Here is a 16,700-nt window from a genome sequence, read left to right on the forward strand (position 1 = left end):
CAAATTCATCCAAACTATAGTCTCGACCTCCATATCTGATTCTACTTCCATCTTCGGAAAGGATGGGTGGTGGGAAACCTTTGAATCTGGCTACATTTTGAAGCAACTGTGTTGGTCTCAACTGATCTCGCCAGGTATTTACTCCAGAACTGTGAATAACAGTCCACACTCAGAGTTATCACAGGGCAGAGAGGTTCTTCTTGGATTCATACACATATACTCCTATTTATTCTTACAGGCGTCCCCATGTAGTGACGGAGCAGGGAATGGGCTCTACCCTTTGGCTTTTGCCTAGAAATCTATTTCAGAGACCTAAAATCCGCAATTACTTTGGCCCCGGCCAGTTAATCCTTTTTCTCCCCCCTCAGTTTCCTCCTCCATCAAAATGAGGGGTTTGACTGCAATCACTGTAATCGTAATAGGCAAGCTCATAAACCAGAAAACGCAAGCTGTATCTCATTAGATACCATAGAAAACACTTAGGGAAAGAGGGACATCACAAAATTGATCGGGGGGTGGGGTGGGCATTGCCCTGGACTTGGGCAATGCTGTGGCCCTATTCTCCCGAAGATAGTCCAGTTATTAAAAACAGTATATATCTGAGTCAGAGTGCTTCAGTGAAGTCAGGCACAGAAGTAGGGACCCAAGGCTTCCCCAGGTATTGACGATAGATGGGACAAATTGTCTACTTTTATGGCCAGGACAACTTACACACAGTATTGTTCAGGTATGCCGCAGTGGGACCCAAACCGGGAAAGGAATCGATTTTCCAGATCGATAATTGTTTCTCCCACCTTTTCGTCACGGGTAAAAGTGTCGTAATCGTAGACAGAAATTTTCAGATCTTTTTCTTGAGGTAAGTAGCAGCTGAGCTCATACATTCTAAATAAGCAAATGCAATGTTAGAATCTCCATGATTCTATCCAGACCTCTCAAAAACAAAACAAACAAATAAACAAAAACAAACAAACAAAAAAAAACCCCAGGGCTCTGGGGCACCTGGGTGGCTCAGTCTGTTAAGCAACCTACTGTTGAGTCTGGCTCAGATCATGATCTCACAGTTCATGGGATCAAGCCCTGTGTCAGGCTCTGTACTGACAGTATGGAGCCTGCTTGGGATTCTCTTCCTGTCTCTCTCTGCCCCTCTCCCGTGCGTGCTCACATACGCACGCTCTCTCACTCTCAAAATAAATAAATAAATTAACCCCCCACCCCCAAATCAAGGCTTTCTGCAGAGAGTCCCCAGGTGGTGACTGTGGCTGCTGGAGGAGGACATGGTGACTGGGACAGCCAGGTGGGTGGCAGTGGGTAGGAGCACTTGAGAAGCAGTACGTGTTAGAAGTAAGAATAATGCAACGTTACATGCTTGCTCAGGGGGAGAGCTCGGGTTTAAATACATGTGTCTGAATCCTAACCCTGCTGCTTACTAGCTGTGGGACCCTAGGCCAGTTACTTTACCTCTGTGTGCTCAGTTTTCTCATCTGTAAAACAGCGACAGCAATACCTACCATCCCATGTTGTTATAAGGGTCAGGCAAAGAAATGTTTAGAAAGCACTTGGCATGACTGCATTGCTGAAAACCCAGTAGCTGTGATGTTAAAAAAAAAAGAAAGAAAGGAAGAAAAGAAAACCACTTGTTTTGGAGTTCCTCTGGTCAAACTAAAGGCTTTGAGAAGTCCTGCAGCTATTATCTGTTTTCACCCAGGTGTCTTGGTTTGACGAAGGAATACTTTTTTTCTTGGAACACCAATTAACATTCTATAGAAGACACACATTCTGTTGAACATGATCTGGATGTTGCTATGATGTGACGGGAATATACTGAACGATGGCTGAGCACACAGGAAAGGTTGCCCCTTTCTGAATTCCTGTCCCAGAACCCCTGAGGGTCTCCGCTGAGAAGAAAGTCACCCCCTAAGAATCAGCCTAGGGACCAAGAGCCATCCACGGGCCTGCAGAGGCGGCATCTCCTTTGAGAGGGGGCTCCACACACACACACACACACACACACACACTGGGCACAGATTGGCTGAGCACAGCCTGACAGCGTCGCTTCCTCCCGGGGGGGGGGGGGGGCAGGGGGGCTCCAAGCAAGACTTTTCCTGCCACTTAATTAAGCCTGTGCTTGGCTCCTCAGAGACGCGCGATTCAGACAGGGCTGCCTTTCTCCCGTGAAAGCTGGCTTTCCCCTGCTTCCCTGTCTCCCTCACATGGAGCCCTCCTTCCTGCCCTGCGTGCCTTTTCCTGTCTAGACCTCAGGGCTGGATCAGCGGAAGAAAAGGAAAATGATCATATTGCCGTGCCAGAGGATTATTTCTATTCCCTGGCCCCGGCAGGCAGCTTTGGGGTATGCGGCAGCATGTGTGTGTGTGTGCGTGTGCACGTGCGTGCACAGGTGTGTGCACGCGTGTGCTCAGGAGCTGAGAGTGCGGTTCTGTGTGTGTGTGTCACAAGGTGTGAGTGTGTGTGAGGGAGAACAGTGCATGCGAACCTGAGAGACTGTGATGAAGACGGGTGTGTGTGCACACAGATGGGTGCACACACGAGAGAGCGCGTAAGGACGCGAACCAACAAACGAGTAGAAAAGAGGAGGATGGGCAACATAATAAAGCCAGAAGTTAAAATATAGGCCACACATCAAACAAGAACAAAGTATTCTCTCGTTTGGCAAGGTTCTGGGAAAATAACACTGTTTTCACAAGCGTTTTGTACAAAGACCATTTATTCTACAGGTGGTGGCTTTGCCATGAATATGAAGCATTACCAAGGGTGTTGGAAAAAAGCCTGGGGCTTGGTCAGGAATTCCTACCTAAATCTTGGCTCTGTCATGTACTAGCTCTGTCGACAGAGCTCTGGCACCATGCCCCTCCCCTGTAATGTGGGGCTGCTGACCTCTGCCCTGCCCTGCCCTGCCCTGCTGATAGGCTGACCATGGAATGAGATGGTGGCAGCCACAGAGAGCCTCACGTGGATACCACACAGATGCTACGGTCAGATGGCCTGGGTTCGAATCCTGACTCCACCTCTTGCCAGCTGGGCACATTAGACTCTTCCTCCCTGTGCCTCAGTTTCTTCTGTTGTCAAGTGGGGATGAACAATAGCACCCCAGAGTTGTGAAGTTGAGATGTTTCATATAAATGTCTCTGGAGGGTGCGTGCACCCAGGAAAAGTTCAGCAGTTATTAGCTTTTATTAAATGTGGATGCAGCCAGTAGCTGAAAAATCCGGGTCCTTTTTAGAGGTGACTTGGATGTGCCCTCCCCTTGAGAAGGACCTCATCTCCTTGAAGAGATAGATCGGTGTAGCAGCCCGGAAACAAGTCTGATGTGGTAACGGTGGAGAAACTAATGCTTTTTTAAGAGTCTTCAGGAACAGAAGACGGAGGGGCATTTGGACCCCATCATTTTCTGCCCCCTCCTCAGTTTTGGTAACAGGCACATTAATACATTCACTGGACCAATATGGTGGAATTAGAATGTCCCAGAGAACAAGCACAAACTGGATTCGGGGAGTGAGAACCAACACGTGGCTACAGGTGAGTCACTGCCCATCCTTCTGGTCTGCAACCCACAAGCGTATTGGACTTCTGGGTCTTGTCCCCTCCCCCTTCCCGGGGCCCTGGCCCCCTTGACCTCCCAGGCTCAGAGCAGATCTCTCTAAGAGAAGCCCATCTTATGACTTGGCTTTATTTTCTTCATGGTGCTTTTCACTTGCATTTGTGACCTTACGTGTTTACTGCCTGCTCTGCTGACGAGAATATGTGCCTAGTTCCTAGTCACGGTCCTGGGGCCTAGAACAGAGCTGGGCACATGTCACATCCTTAACTCAAAAGCCGTGGAGAAACAAAGGACAGAGAAACGTTTAGAAATGTTCGTTACCTGCCGAAAACCGGGTTGAGGGTGTTGGGGATGTAGTGGTCTCGATCTTCAATTACTTTTTTGCCCAGTGTTATTTTTATATAAGGGTCACACTGTGGGGACAAAACAGATGGCATGCCGTGTCACTGTCAGGTGCAAGTTCAAGGCAGTTTCCAGGGCAGACTCAGGTAGCCTCCACACCTGCTCCCACACTGACGAAAAGGTGGCGTCCGCGCCTCAGTTGAGGTCTGAGCAACACGGCCCTTGGTGCAGCAGACCGCCAGCCGCCTTCAGAGAAGTGGTGAGGGGTGAAGGGGCGGCGGCAGGGAGGAGGCACCGCGCAAATCTCCTCGAGGTCACATTTGTAAAATGAGAAGCATGAACCAGAGGAACCAAAGCCCCTTCAAGCTTTCGGATAAATCCCCATTGGGACAGTCCTCCTGAATACATTGCTTGGACAGAGTATCTTTCCCCTAGTGAGATAACAGACGCCCCAAAAGAAAGAACATGACAATTATTGTGGCTGATGACTGTAATTATCTTGCTACAGAAGGCCCCACACCCAAACTCTTACCAGGCCATTGTTGTCTTGGGGCTGGAGCTCTAAGCCTCGAACAATGTAAATCCTAACCGTGCATTCCTGTGGGACGCTGTCAGGTAATTCCCGAAACTGCCTGGGAGGGGCCGGCACGCTGGGGTCATCCGACAGGGAGTAGATTCTAAAGGAGCCCTAAGAGAGAGACACACAGGTATCCTCACAAGGCCCCTGGTGACCCGGGCGGAGGACTCCTGCCTTCCCCTGCCACGTACATTCTGGAGCAGCCACAGGGGCTGCCTTTCGTGAAGGGAACAGTGTCTATTACACTATACACGTTTCCAGTAGGGAAGGTAAAATGATGATAAAATAAGTATTTAACTGATTACAGAGAAGAAAGGGCAGGGCAGAAACAGGAAGACCAGGCACAAATCGAGGCCAGAGCTGGACCAGTATGGTGGCAAAGGAGGTGGTGAGGAGTAAAACCCTGCACATATTTTGAAGATAGGAATCAAAGTGATTATTTTTTATTTATTTTTTATTTTTATTTAAAACAATTAAAAAAAATTTTTTTTTAACGTTTATTTATTTTTGAGACAGGGAGAGACAGCATGAACGGGGGAGGGTCAGAGAGAGAGGGAGACACAGAATCTGAAACAGGCTCCAGGCTCTGAGCTGTCAGCACAGAGCCTGATGCGGGGCTCGAACTCAAGGACCGCGAGATCATGACCTGAGCCGAAGTCGGATGCTTAACCGACTGAGCCACCCAGGCGCCCCAAAAGTGATTATTTTTTAAACCGAGTAAAGTGCTAAGGGTGATTTCCCTTTTCTGGTGTCACCCCTGTAAGCCCCCTCCCACCTCCCAGGCAAACTCCTGTTCATCCCTCAGGTCTCAATTAAAAAGTGTCTCTTCTTCCAGGAAACCTCCCTGATTGCCTCTGGGTTGGATGTGTCTTCTGCGCTCACCCCTGCTGCAGCACTGACCTCTGCATTGTGCTTGTTTACTTATTGTCTACATTCTTCATGAGACTGGGAGCTTCCTGAGGGTGGGGACTGGGTCTTGTTTATCACTCTGTCTCCAAGACCTAACACAGGGCCGGGCATGTCTATGGGGCACCATAAATGTTTTTTGAATGAGTGAGCCATCAGGCCAGCTTGACAGGCCATACATCGTATCCTGGAATGAGCTTAATTAAGTACAAGAGAAAGCAGTCAAGTTGGATTCCAAACATGTGGGTCTTAGTTCCAGCTACACTCATCCAGCAAAGCAGTGTGAAGTAATAAGCACTTACTACTATGTGTTGGGCATCAGGGACCCCAAAATGAACTCAAGGAACCCGGTCTGGCACAGGGATATTAGATAGGTTTGATTCTTAGGCCTTCTTTGATTGCTTGCTGGGAAGCCGCAGTGAGAAGGATGCCGAGAACATGGGTAGGGTAGGTAGGGTATAGTGTTCTGATCGATTAGCAATGTCTGCTGTTGGAAAGGGTTGGGAAGTAGTAGCACAGGTGCCTGGGATTTGCGGGCTGTGGTCGGAGGGAGGGGCGGTCACGAAAGCCGATACTCCCAGTGTGAAAGGCGCTTTAATGGTGGCAGGAAGCAGACCTGTGGGAGCCCAGAGCGGGAGTGAGTCACTCTGCCAGAAGCAACCAGGGAACACTTCACAAAGAATGTGACACTTGAGCTGACCTTGAAAAGGATGAGTAGGAGTTTGTCAGACCACAGAGAGGGAAGGCAGAAGAGCCTGTCCCAAGGCTCCCAGTTGTGAGCAGACGAGGTGTGTCTGGGGCCTGGGAGAGGTCCTTGAGCAGCAGCGTGTCAGGGCGAGGGAGCAGAGGAGCTTGGGGAAGGCCAGCTCCACCTTAGGAAGGAGTTGGGACCTGAGCCATCGTGGAAACCCAACATCTTTTAGGAGTCAAGAAACATGATCATGTTGGGCTGCGTGGGGAATGGACTGGAGTAGGGCAGAAAGGTCAGGAAGTTGCCTGGTGGTCCTGCTGGAAGGCGGGGAGGAGGCAGTGGGGGCAGGGAGCAGAAATGAGGTCTTGACGCTGCATCTGCAGGACTCAAGCTTGGATGGCACAGGCAGGATGATGGAAATGTACTGAGAACGGCTTTGAGGTTTCTGGCCCCCACCCCATGGCCCGTTTTCTTGTCACCACCTTATAGCATCCTTCAGATGTCAGAGGACGTGTCCCTGCCCCAGAGGCTGGCTGTCTATTATCCTAGGTCTCTAAAGAAATTAAAGGTGGATTTGAAACAGAACAGAAACACACGTTGCTCACCTTAAACTCTCCTACCACAGAAGGATCTTCATTTTCATCGGATTTGCCTCGATACAGCTTGAAAGTATCTGAAAAGTCGGTCAGACCGCCGAATTCTGTTACATCCTCCAGTTCACAATCATATACCTGAAAACCATCAACAGCTTCTTAATTTCTCATTAAAATGCAGGTGGGGTCTAAACCAAAAAGACTGGCAATACCAAGTGGGCGAGAGGGTGTGGATGCAGTGACGGGAACCCTCACATCGCTGGCAGGAATGTAGAAGGGCACAACCACTTGGGGCAAACATCTGGCAGTTTCTTATTGAGTTAAATACCCAGTGACTCTATGATGCAGAGACTGCATTCCTAAGTGTTTATTAAGAAAAATGAAAACACGTCCACATGACACGAGAAGGTCTGAAGCAGCTTCATCCTCAGGAGAATGGATACACAAATCGCAGTATATCCGTACAATGAACTGCCACTCAGCAATGAGAAGAGACAGAGTACCGATACACAGGATAGCGTGATGGATCTCAAAACAACTGTGTTGGGCTAAAAAAGCCAGACACACACAAAATACATCTGGTATAAGCCTATTTATATGGAGTGTAAAAACAGGCAAAAGCAGTCTATGGTGATAAACCAGATCAGCTGTCTCCAAGAGGGATGGGCGATGGTGGATAATTGGCTGGAAGGGGTGCACAGGAGCTCTCTGTGGTGATGGAAATGTTCTCTGGCTTGTTTTGGGGGGCAGTTTACACGTAGACGCATACAACTATCACAACCCATTGAATGGATTCCTTTATTGTAGGTAAATTATACCTCCATAACAGAAACAGGAGAAGAGGAGGAACAAGAATGAGAATGAGGGAAGAAAGGAGGGAGGAAGGGAGGGTGGTTCGGGGACTGATCTACCTGACCAGTTTGATCATTTTTCCAAATTAGTGGTTCTTTACATGCTGGTGTTTCTTGAGCTGCACTGAGATGTTATGATAATAAGGTGAAAATATGTGGAGGTTTTACTACTTTGATGGGGAAAATCATTTTAATGGCTAGATATTTCTCATTTAAAATTTTTTTTCCTCCCATGCAATGTTCTGAAAACTTTAGCATTTGCTTCTACTTAAGCGCATTAATTATAGCCTGAAACATGGAATGAAGAATTGGAAACTCAAAACATTAAACCAGGAGATCACAGATAGCCAGATCTGCCTAGCTCAACAGTTCACCTTCCTCCTGGACACATGTGTCCATGGTTGTGATGGTATGTTATACCCATGTAACAGAATCAACTTTTCAGCTGGTGAAATGGATGCCTGTTTGGAGGACAGGCATGTTGACATTTCACACTGTTCTGTAAGAGCATGACTTTTAGGGTTCCTTGGGTTGAACTGGATAGTTGGCCTAATTAGTGTGGTGCCAACCCATTCCCAACCCTCTGTCAGATGCCCCCAGCCCCAAAGTGGCAGTCACATAACCATAAATCAACAGCTGTCCTCAAGCTCCTGGAATCTTGGCAAAGCCAAAGCCTATTGCAAGAGGACTCTCTAGGAAGCCATAGGTGCCCCGGGCCCCTCCCCATCACCTCCTTTTGTCTTCTACTTAGCTCTGCCCATGGTCAATTGCAATGGATGCGATTCCCTCACCCACAGCAGCACAGGCCCAGGTACCTTGAGTTTGGAATAGCCCTTCTGAAGGTATTGTCCACATTTTTCATGTTCCCCTGTGGAAGCATAAAATTTGCTCCACCAGTCAACGATTTCTTCCTCCTAATGAAAGACATCAAAATGGAAAAACCTTTATTTAGTATTGATGTGGATTTCCAATCAGTGCAGGAAAACCCATATGTAACAGGTAAGAGAAATAGGTACTTCTGAACCTGAAACAGGGGAGATGATAGGATTTTTGTTTACATGTAGATTCAGACTCAGCATTCACGATTCTTCTACCCAGAAGCTACAGGTGAAATGACCATCCTTGGTGGGATCTAATGCCCAGAGCTATAATAGATTCTTTTTTTAAAAAATATTTTATTTTATTTATTTTAGTTTTAGAGAGAGAGAAAAAGCATGAGTGGCGGAGAGGGGCAGAAGGATAGGGAGAGAGGGAATCTCAGGCAGGCTTCATGCTCAGTGCAGAGCCCCACATGGGGCTAGATCCCACAACCCTGGGATCATGAATGACCCAGCCGAAATCAAGAGTCAGACGCTCAACCTGCTGAGCTACCCAGGTGCCCCTAGATGATTTCTTACAGCCTATAGACACAATATATTCATTAGTCTGATTTTACTTTTTTAGCCTGTTGACTTGATATTTATATATACAAATTAATTAGATAAAACTTCCCTTATATGTTTTCCACTATTTCATTTCTTTAGTCCTTATAGCCAGCAATGCATTATAAAACAAAGCTAAGCTGAGAGGTGGAAAAACTGGTTCTAATTCCAGTCCCATCCTTTACGTGATAAGCTGTACTCTCACATTATAAGCCACATCGGCTTGGGCAAGTTATCCAACATCTCTGAGCATCAATTTCTTCATCCACCGAGTGGGTAAGAGCACTACCTGTCTCCATCTACTTCAGAGAGTTGTTTTGGAAATCAAAAAAGATCATTAGGAGAAAGAGCTTTAAAAATGATAAAATGTAAAACACAGTAGGGAGGCATTATGGGTCATTTAGACAAGTGGCTCCCAACCTGTCCTTGGGGTTTCTAATTCAATCAGCCTGGGGGAGTCCTGGGCATTCAGGAATGTTTTCTTAAATTCCACAGGCGATCCCATTGTGCGGTCAGTGTTCAGAACCTCTGGTTTAGACGGGTGGCTCTTGGTTGGGCAGAGGGGATAGCATATCAGAGTCACTTGTACAACAATTTAAAACTGCAGAAACCTATAGTTTATTAAAGGCTGCTATAAGTTCCACTCAAATTTTTAACAAGAATAGAGCCTCATCAGACCCACCCATTGCTTATTTTAACATACCTGGGAAAGAGTGATCTTGCTGGGGGGAAAAAAAACAGTGCCACCTGTAACATAGACTCTTAGTCTGGGTAGGGGCAGGGAAGGAACACTCAAGAAAAGCTATTTCCTTTCTGTGTACCATAGACATGCAAACACACACACACACACACACACACACTATACAGAATTATTTCCCCTTTATAGTCAGTAAACTAAGCCTGGATTTAAAAAAGTTTCTTTACATATCAGCTATAGGCAGAAAATCTAAAATGAATCTTAAATCTAGCAAAGCATGTACAATAGTTACCTTTTCTGTCAGCTGTTTATCACATATATGCACAGGAAGAGGGCAAACCGTGTCAGGTCACACAGATATGGAGACCCCATGAGCATCAGGTTTAAAGAGAAAGAGAGAAGGAGAAATTAATTTTCATGCATGCTTTAGATGATCAACATTTTGATGGATTATTTAACGTATTCAAGATGATCTCATAATTAAACACACCTTCCTGGTTTCTTCTCTGAAAACATGCACATGAGTTACAAATAGTATTAAAATGGAAGGGTTGGAGGTAGCCACCCACATCCCATGTTCTCAAGGGTTAGATAATCTCATTGTCTGCCAGCACAGTGGTCACAAGACGGGAGGGATGGGGGTGCATGGAAGTGTGGCCACTCATCAGTCTGCCCCCAACCTTTCATTTCACTTAGCTCCTAAAGTATTCCCCAAATTGGCCTTATTCTTATCCCTTCAAAAACTCCTCTGTCAGGGGAAAATCATGTCTAGCATGGCTGCAACATCATCATGTAGCTGCCTTTCCTTGCCTTTTCCCCATGCCTCTGTTACAGCACCAAATACAGATGCGTCCATCAACACTGTTCGAAGATGTCAAGTTTCTCATGGTCAAATGCTTCCATCTGAGCTTCTGCATAGAGAATCCACCCCTGATCTCAGGGTGCATCCAAGAGATGAGGGAATGGTGAGCTCGGATGCTGGGCTTGAGTTTTCTTTCCGTGCCTGCTGGTTGTCACCCAAGTTCACCTTCAGGGGCAGTCTGAGGAACTGCTATCTAGACCCCCTTTCTGAAATCCTAACTTCATTTCTTATGTGAGGAGACAGTAGCTCCTCATTATAGGCCCTTCCTGCAGCTGTTGTATGAGGCGGCCACAGGGCTTCCTCTGTTAAGTGCCCCTTGGTGTTTTCTGATTGGCGTTTATTCAGTACACAGCATTGCCAAGAGAGGCAGAGAGATAGACAGATGTAACAGTTTGTTATATTAGATTCATACCAAAGCAGGATTAAAGGTTAAATCGCAGCCAGATTGAGATTTTGGAGAGAGGGACTTTATGCCAAAAGTACATTCACATTCTGAATGGTTCCTGAATTTTTTAAAAAGATTTTTAAAGTCTGTTTATTCACATCTATTTTTAGCTATTTGAAATCATTTCCAAGAAGAGAATAGTTCATGGTTTAAAAAGCGTGACTCAAAACAAATGTCTGGTTTTAAAAGTTAGGATTAATATGGGAGAATTTATTCACGCCCATTTACTCAGGAGTTCATGTGGAAAAGGGATGCGAGCATCTCAAGAAGCTTGCTTTTTGGTATCTGCATGGCAAGAATCTCCCCGGGCTTCAAACAATCACATTTGCTTAAAGATCACCTTTCACTCCAAAATCTAGTATTAGAAGGAATCTGAAAGGAGAATTCAAGTCTTTAGACCAAGGTCCCCGTGGTCCCAAGCAGCTTCATGCATTTTCTCATCATACATACATGCACTGTCGTTGGAGAAGCCATTTTGCTGAGTGCTGTTGACATACTGCTTAAACACTGGAATTGGAAGGTAATTGTTGAAATGGCCATGTAGGAATGCCCATGTTATCCGGCTAGCACTTACCAATTTGCCCCAGGCACCACCTTTCTTGTGGTAATGCTGAGCCCATTTAAGAACTCCCAGAGATCTGGGGCACCTGGATGGCTCAGTCGCTTAAGAATCTTTGGCTCAGGTCATGATCTCATGGTTTGTGAGTTCAAGCCCCATGTCGGGCTCTGTGCTGACAGCTTGAGCCTGGAGCCTGCTTTGGATTCTGTGTCTCCCCCTCTCTCTGCCCCTCCCCTGCTCGCACTCTGTCTCTCTCTCTCAAAAATAAACATTAAAATTAAAAAAATAAATAAAAAGGAACTCCCAGAGATCTCACAGGGCAACGGTGTGAGTTTCTGTGAGCACAGGACAGTCACCCAAAGCCCTAGCCTCCAGCTCACATCAACAGCAGTTAGTTTTGACTTACTCTCTCAATTTACCCAGATTAGTGGTAACGGACATACATTACACATATATCACATGTACATGTAATGCACGCACATCATGTACATGTAATATAGGACATCAGCAAAGTTGTTATTATTTGCTCTTCCAAAGCTCAACTTCATTCATTTGCCTTTGCCGAGATGTGTACTGTCTTCCCTAATGAATGGGTGGAGTCAGTTTTTGAGGGGAGATTCCAATCGGCCTTTCCTAACACAGTGTGCCTCAGCTAGGTGTTAGCAGAACAAGCTGATTAAAGTCATGTACAGTATAGTAGTCCCCACTTATCAGCGGGGCATACGTCCCAAGACCTTTAGTGGATGCCTGAAACTGCGGGTGGAATTGAACCTTGTATATATTACGCTTTTTCCTATATACACATACCTATGATAAAGTTTAATGTATAAATCAGGCACAGTGAGAGATCAACAATAACTAATAATTAAATAGAACAATTATAACAATATACTGTAATAAGTTTTGCGGCTATGGTCTCTCTTTCAAAATATCTTATTGTACTGAACTCACCCTTCTGATGATGCGAGATGATAATATGCCTAAGTGATGAGACGGGTGAGGTGAGTGATGTAGGGGCTGTGACGCAGTGTCAGGCTACTATTGCCTTTCTGACAGAAGGAGGACCGTGTGTTTTGGGACAGTAGTCGACTTCGGGGAAAGTGAAACCTCAGATGGGGGTGGGGGGCACTGAACAATGGCGGTTCCGAGTGCTACCACCTCCAATCCTGTTCCGCTGCAACTCAGATTCTATGATGTAAACTAACCTTTCACAATGTGTTGTTCCAGTAGCCCAGTCATTGGTCAACTACTGTTACGAAATGAGTGACAATATCAGCATAGATTGGCCTTGATTCTTCTTGATCCCCCATATGTAGGGCTACTGAGGACACAGCAGGCACGAATAAGAATTGTTTGGCGATGGAAAGTAAGAAAACTGGAGACAGGTTACAGAACAGGATCTAAAACTGCCTTTTTCCTGGGCCGTTGTGAAAATGTATTATCAATCAAGGTTCTTAAGTATACAGTACTTAATTTCTCCCTAGGCCACCACTGTTTTGGTGGGAATATGTGAGGTCGTTTGCAAAGCAAATGTGGTGTTTCGCAGATTTGATATTGTCATTTATGACTGTGGAGGATTCCCAGGGAACAGAATCAAATGCACTGCGACACAGAGCTGGCTGTGGAGACCACATTTCATATGGTCCAGTTGTTAGTGAGCTTAATGAAGTGGGAAGGAAGTGAATTTTTTAAAAGGCACTGTTTATGGACATAACATATTAAAGTGCAATCATGTGCATTTTTTGGCCAGTTTGCACATTAAAACATGCTGTGAAAGTCCGTCCTAAATGCCAACACAAACAGGGAGATATTTGATGTTTTCTTTTTTCTGGACTGAGACCTTTCTTCCCCCCACCCTCCCTTTCCTTCTTGTAGAACTGGCTGCAATGGTTCTAAAATAGGGTCCTGAGTGAGCATTTCCACCAATTTCTTCACCTCAAAACCACAGTGAATATAAAAATCTTAGATAACCCACACACGGGCAAATAGGGTCATTAAAAATCCATGACATTTCTACTTCATGCATGCACCCCTTCTTTGGAATGTTCAGTGCTACAAACCACTTCCTGAAATTTCTCTTTCTAGCAAATGGTATCATTCAGACTGTTCACACCAATGGTTCTCAGACCTGCCTGCACATTAGAAGCACTTGGAGAGATTTTTTAACATACTGATGTTTACTAGGTCCCTCTTCCTCTTGGAGGGTGGGGCCTGGTCCTGGGTATTATTTTAAGTATCCCGGGTGACCCAGGGTAGAGGACATTAATCTACACAATATCATTTAATTACTGATGAGTCTAAGATTCAGATTCTTTATTCTACCTCCATAAATTGGCTTGGTTATTATTATTTTAATTGCATTGAATGGCGGTTTGCCTGAATTCGCCCAATGCCTAAGCACCTGGAAAATAAAACTGATATTATCCGATGATCAGTTCTGAAACCTACCTTTGAAGCCAGTAATGGTTTGGTGTCTTCTATTTCAATAATGACGTCCCGGCAGGGTGGGGTAGACAGAAGGGAGGCTACAAGACAAACAATTTCTCACCCAAGATACTTAGGAAAAAAACAGTACTGAACATTCTAGTTGAAGTTCAAGTTCAGCAGCCACAGTGGAAAGTAGACTTTACTCATGGGTAGGACTCACTGAGTGTACAGGACCATCCCTGAATGGAGAAGGTGACCCAGTAACTCATCACTTTTCCCAAAATGTGATGTAGGTTTAGACATTTTCTCTTGTCTTGGACAATTAGCCTAGTGCCTGTACACAGGAAGTGCTCAAAAAAGAACGGTTCAATTGTATCAAGAAAGACCAATGTCTCTAGAGGACATGAGCGGAGAAGGAAACACACATCGGAAGGAGCTTCAGCTTCTTAGAATCTGTTCCCAAGACACAGCAAAGCAAAGCAGGGCAAACAGTTGCACATTTCAGGCCTGAAGCTGCAGGCGGCTCATTCGGCTCCGGTTCCCACAGTGGGAGCACAGGGAAGAGGCGTCAGCCTGGTTTTATGCAATTCCCAGAATACGGCTGACCCGGAACAACACGGGTTTGAACTGTGCAGGTCCACTTATGTGTGGAATTTTTTTAATGCACTATGGTACTGTAAATATATTTTATTTTCCTTATGATTGTATTTTTTTTTAATTTTTAATGTTTATTTTTTGAGAGAGAGACAGAACATGAGCGGGGGAAGGGCAGAGAGAGAGAGAGGGAGACACATAATGTGAAGCAGGTTCCAGGCTCTGAGCTGTCAGCACAGAGCCCGACACAGGGCTTGAACTCACAACCGCGAGATCACGACCTGAGCTGAAGTCAGAAGCTTCACCGACTGAGCCACCCAGGCACCCCTTATGATTTTCCTAATGTCTTCTTTTCTCTAGCTTACTTTATTGTAAGAATACAGTGTATAAAATATACAACATACAAAAAATGTGTTAATGGACTGTTTATGTTATTGGTATTTAAGGCTTCTGGTCAACATGAGGCTATTAGTAGTTAAGCTTTAGGGGAGTCAAAGTTGTACATGGATTTCTGACTGCATGAAGGTCAGTGCTCCTAACCCCTGCGTTGTTCAAGGATCAACTGTATTTGTGGCTCTGGATTTTGGGATTAGTGCAAGGGCTCAGGGGTAGCCCCTGGGCTCACCAGGTTTGCTTCCAATGAAGCCTCAGCCTAGGGCACGGGTGTGGGTGAGGAGTATGTCTACCCTTTATGGAAGATGGCATTGGGCAGTCAGACATTCAATGGGAGGCCAGCACCCAGACAGAACAAACTGCAAAGCCAAAAGAACTTTCTGTTTAACCCACCCGTGTAGGACCAAAAGCAGGGGAGGGAAGACGCATATTTTAGGTACATACCACGTGCCAGGGAGTGGACTAAGCCTTTTACGTACTTTATCTCATTTAATCCCTCAATAATCCTGTAGAATATGCACCATTATCCCCATTATAAAGATTAAAACACGAATTGAGGCTAAGAGAATCCAAGTTACTCACTTCAGGTTAAACAGCCAGTAGGAAGTGGAAGTAGATGACCTAGGGCTGTCTGACCCCAGAGCTTGTGTCTTACACGCCAGCGCCCAGGGCAGAGTAAATGCTCAATGAAATGGGAAAGGATTAGGGGGACACTGGGGAGACAGGGAGAGTGACATTTACTAAACATCTGCGATACTCCACTTGCTGTGCCAGCTCATTCTATATCCACGCAGCACCCCCATCCCTACCAGCAGTCTCTACATTTCCAAAACAGGCTCCCCCCAAAACTTCTGCCAGCTATAACACAGGACGTGACAGCCAGTTGGGTAGGTGTGCGGGAACACAACTGTATGCAAGCTCCTTCTTAGCAGTTCTCTGCTTTACCAGCCTCACGTAAACAAAGCCTCAAGGACAGGAGGAAAGCTATTCTGTATGCTTCTGACACTAGGCCAGCCAATTACATTCCTCAACTCTTACTCTATTTTTGGTTTTAAGAAAGTACCAGATTCTAGTCTTGGGAACATTATGCTTTGCCCACCCCATACTCCTTATGGATTTTCCTTTTTGAAGAGTTCTCTGAAACCTTGACCATATTTCACATTAATTACAGAGTCACTAACCAGGAGACCTCTGCCTGAGCCCCATCCTACCCGCCTCCCCCGCCCCCCCCCCCCCCCCCCCCCCCCCCCCCCCCCCCCCCCCCCCCCCCCCCCCCCCCCCCCGCCCCATAGACACCAACAAGTCCACACTCGGAGGCCAGAGAAAGATTGCAGATTTTGTGATTTCACGTATTTGGATCAAAGAACTTTGTCTCATGAAAGCAGCAGGGGCAATGCTAGGACAATGGTTTCTCTCCATTGAGTAACCCCAAATTAAACAATGCTGCAGTTATAGTAATCCTTGTTGCTATAAAAAAAAAGTTGCTATTTTAGGTACTATCAATTCAACACAAAATGCTTGGCATGGGAAATTTCTGGATAAACTCATGTAGGTTTATTTTTGCCCACGTGTGATTGTGGATTTTATTTTAGCCTCTTCTCTGAATCAGGGCTATAGGATGCTGAAACAGATGAGTTTCAGATGCTCTATCAAATCAATACCAAACCTTCTGGAAGATTAAATAGAACTGGTTAGCAGGACAGCTGCTTAAACAGAAGACATCTGTTTCAGTCTTGAGGCACCGACGATCAGCTGAATGAATGTGTGATAGTTCCCCACGGCATCT

The 16,700-nt window shown here is 45.8% G+C and overlaps 1 protein-coding gene across 4 annotated transcripts in view; it reads right to left on the reverse strand.

Moving 5' to 3' along the window:
• Positions 1-16,700, reverse strand: part of MYOF (myoferlin) — a 158,222-nt gene that overhangs the window by 16,728 nt on the left and 124,794 nt on the right. Inside the window, exons 38-46 of one of the 4 annotated variants that reach the window (XM_043596998.1) lie at positions 13,949-14,025; positions 11,392-11,448; positions 9,927-9,938; positions 8,332-8,430; positions 6,678-6,803; positions 4,431-4,586; positions 3,878-3,969; positions 712-882; positions 1-149 (exon numbers count right to left, since the gene is read on the reverse strand). In XM_043596998.1, coding sequence (XP_043452933.1) covers positions 1-149; positions 712-882; positions 3,878-3,969; positions 4,431-4,586; positions 6,678-6,803; positions 8,332-8,430; positions 9,927-9,938; positions 11,392-11,448; positions 13,949-14,025 — 939 coding nt within the window. The remainder of the gene's footprint in view (positions 150-711; positions 883-3,877; positions 3,970-4,430; positions 4,587-6,677; positions 6,804-8,331; positions 8,431-9,926; positions 9,939-11,391; positions 11,449-13,948; positions 14,026-16,700) is intronic. The other 3 variants (XR_006299806.1, XM_043596999.1, XM_043597000.1) reach the window with 3 other exon arrangements.

Source organism: Prionailurus bengalensis, chromosome D2, assembly GCF_016509475.1.
Source record: "Prionailurus bengalensis isolate Pbe53 chromosome D2, Fcat_Pben_1.1_paternal_pri, whole genome shotgun sequence".
NCBI lineage: Eukaryota > Metazoa > Chordata > Mammalia > Carnivora > Felidae > Prionailurus > Prionailurus bengalensis.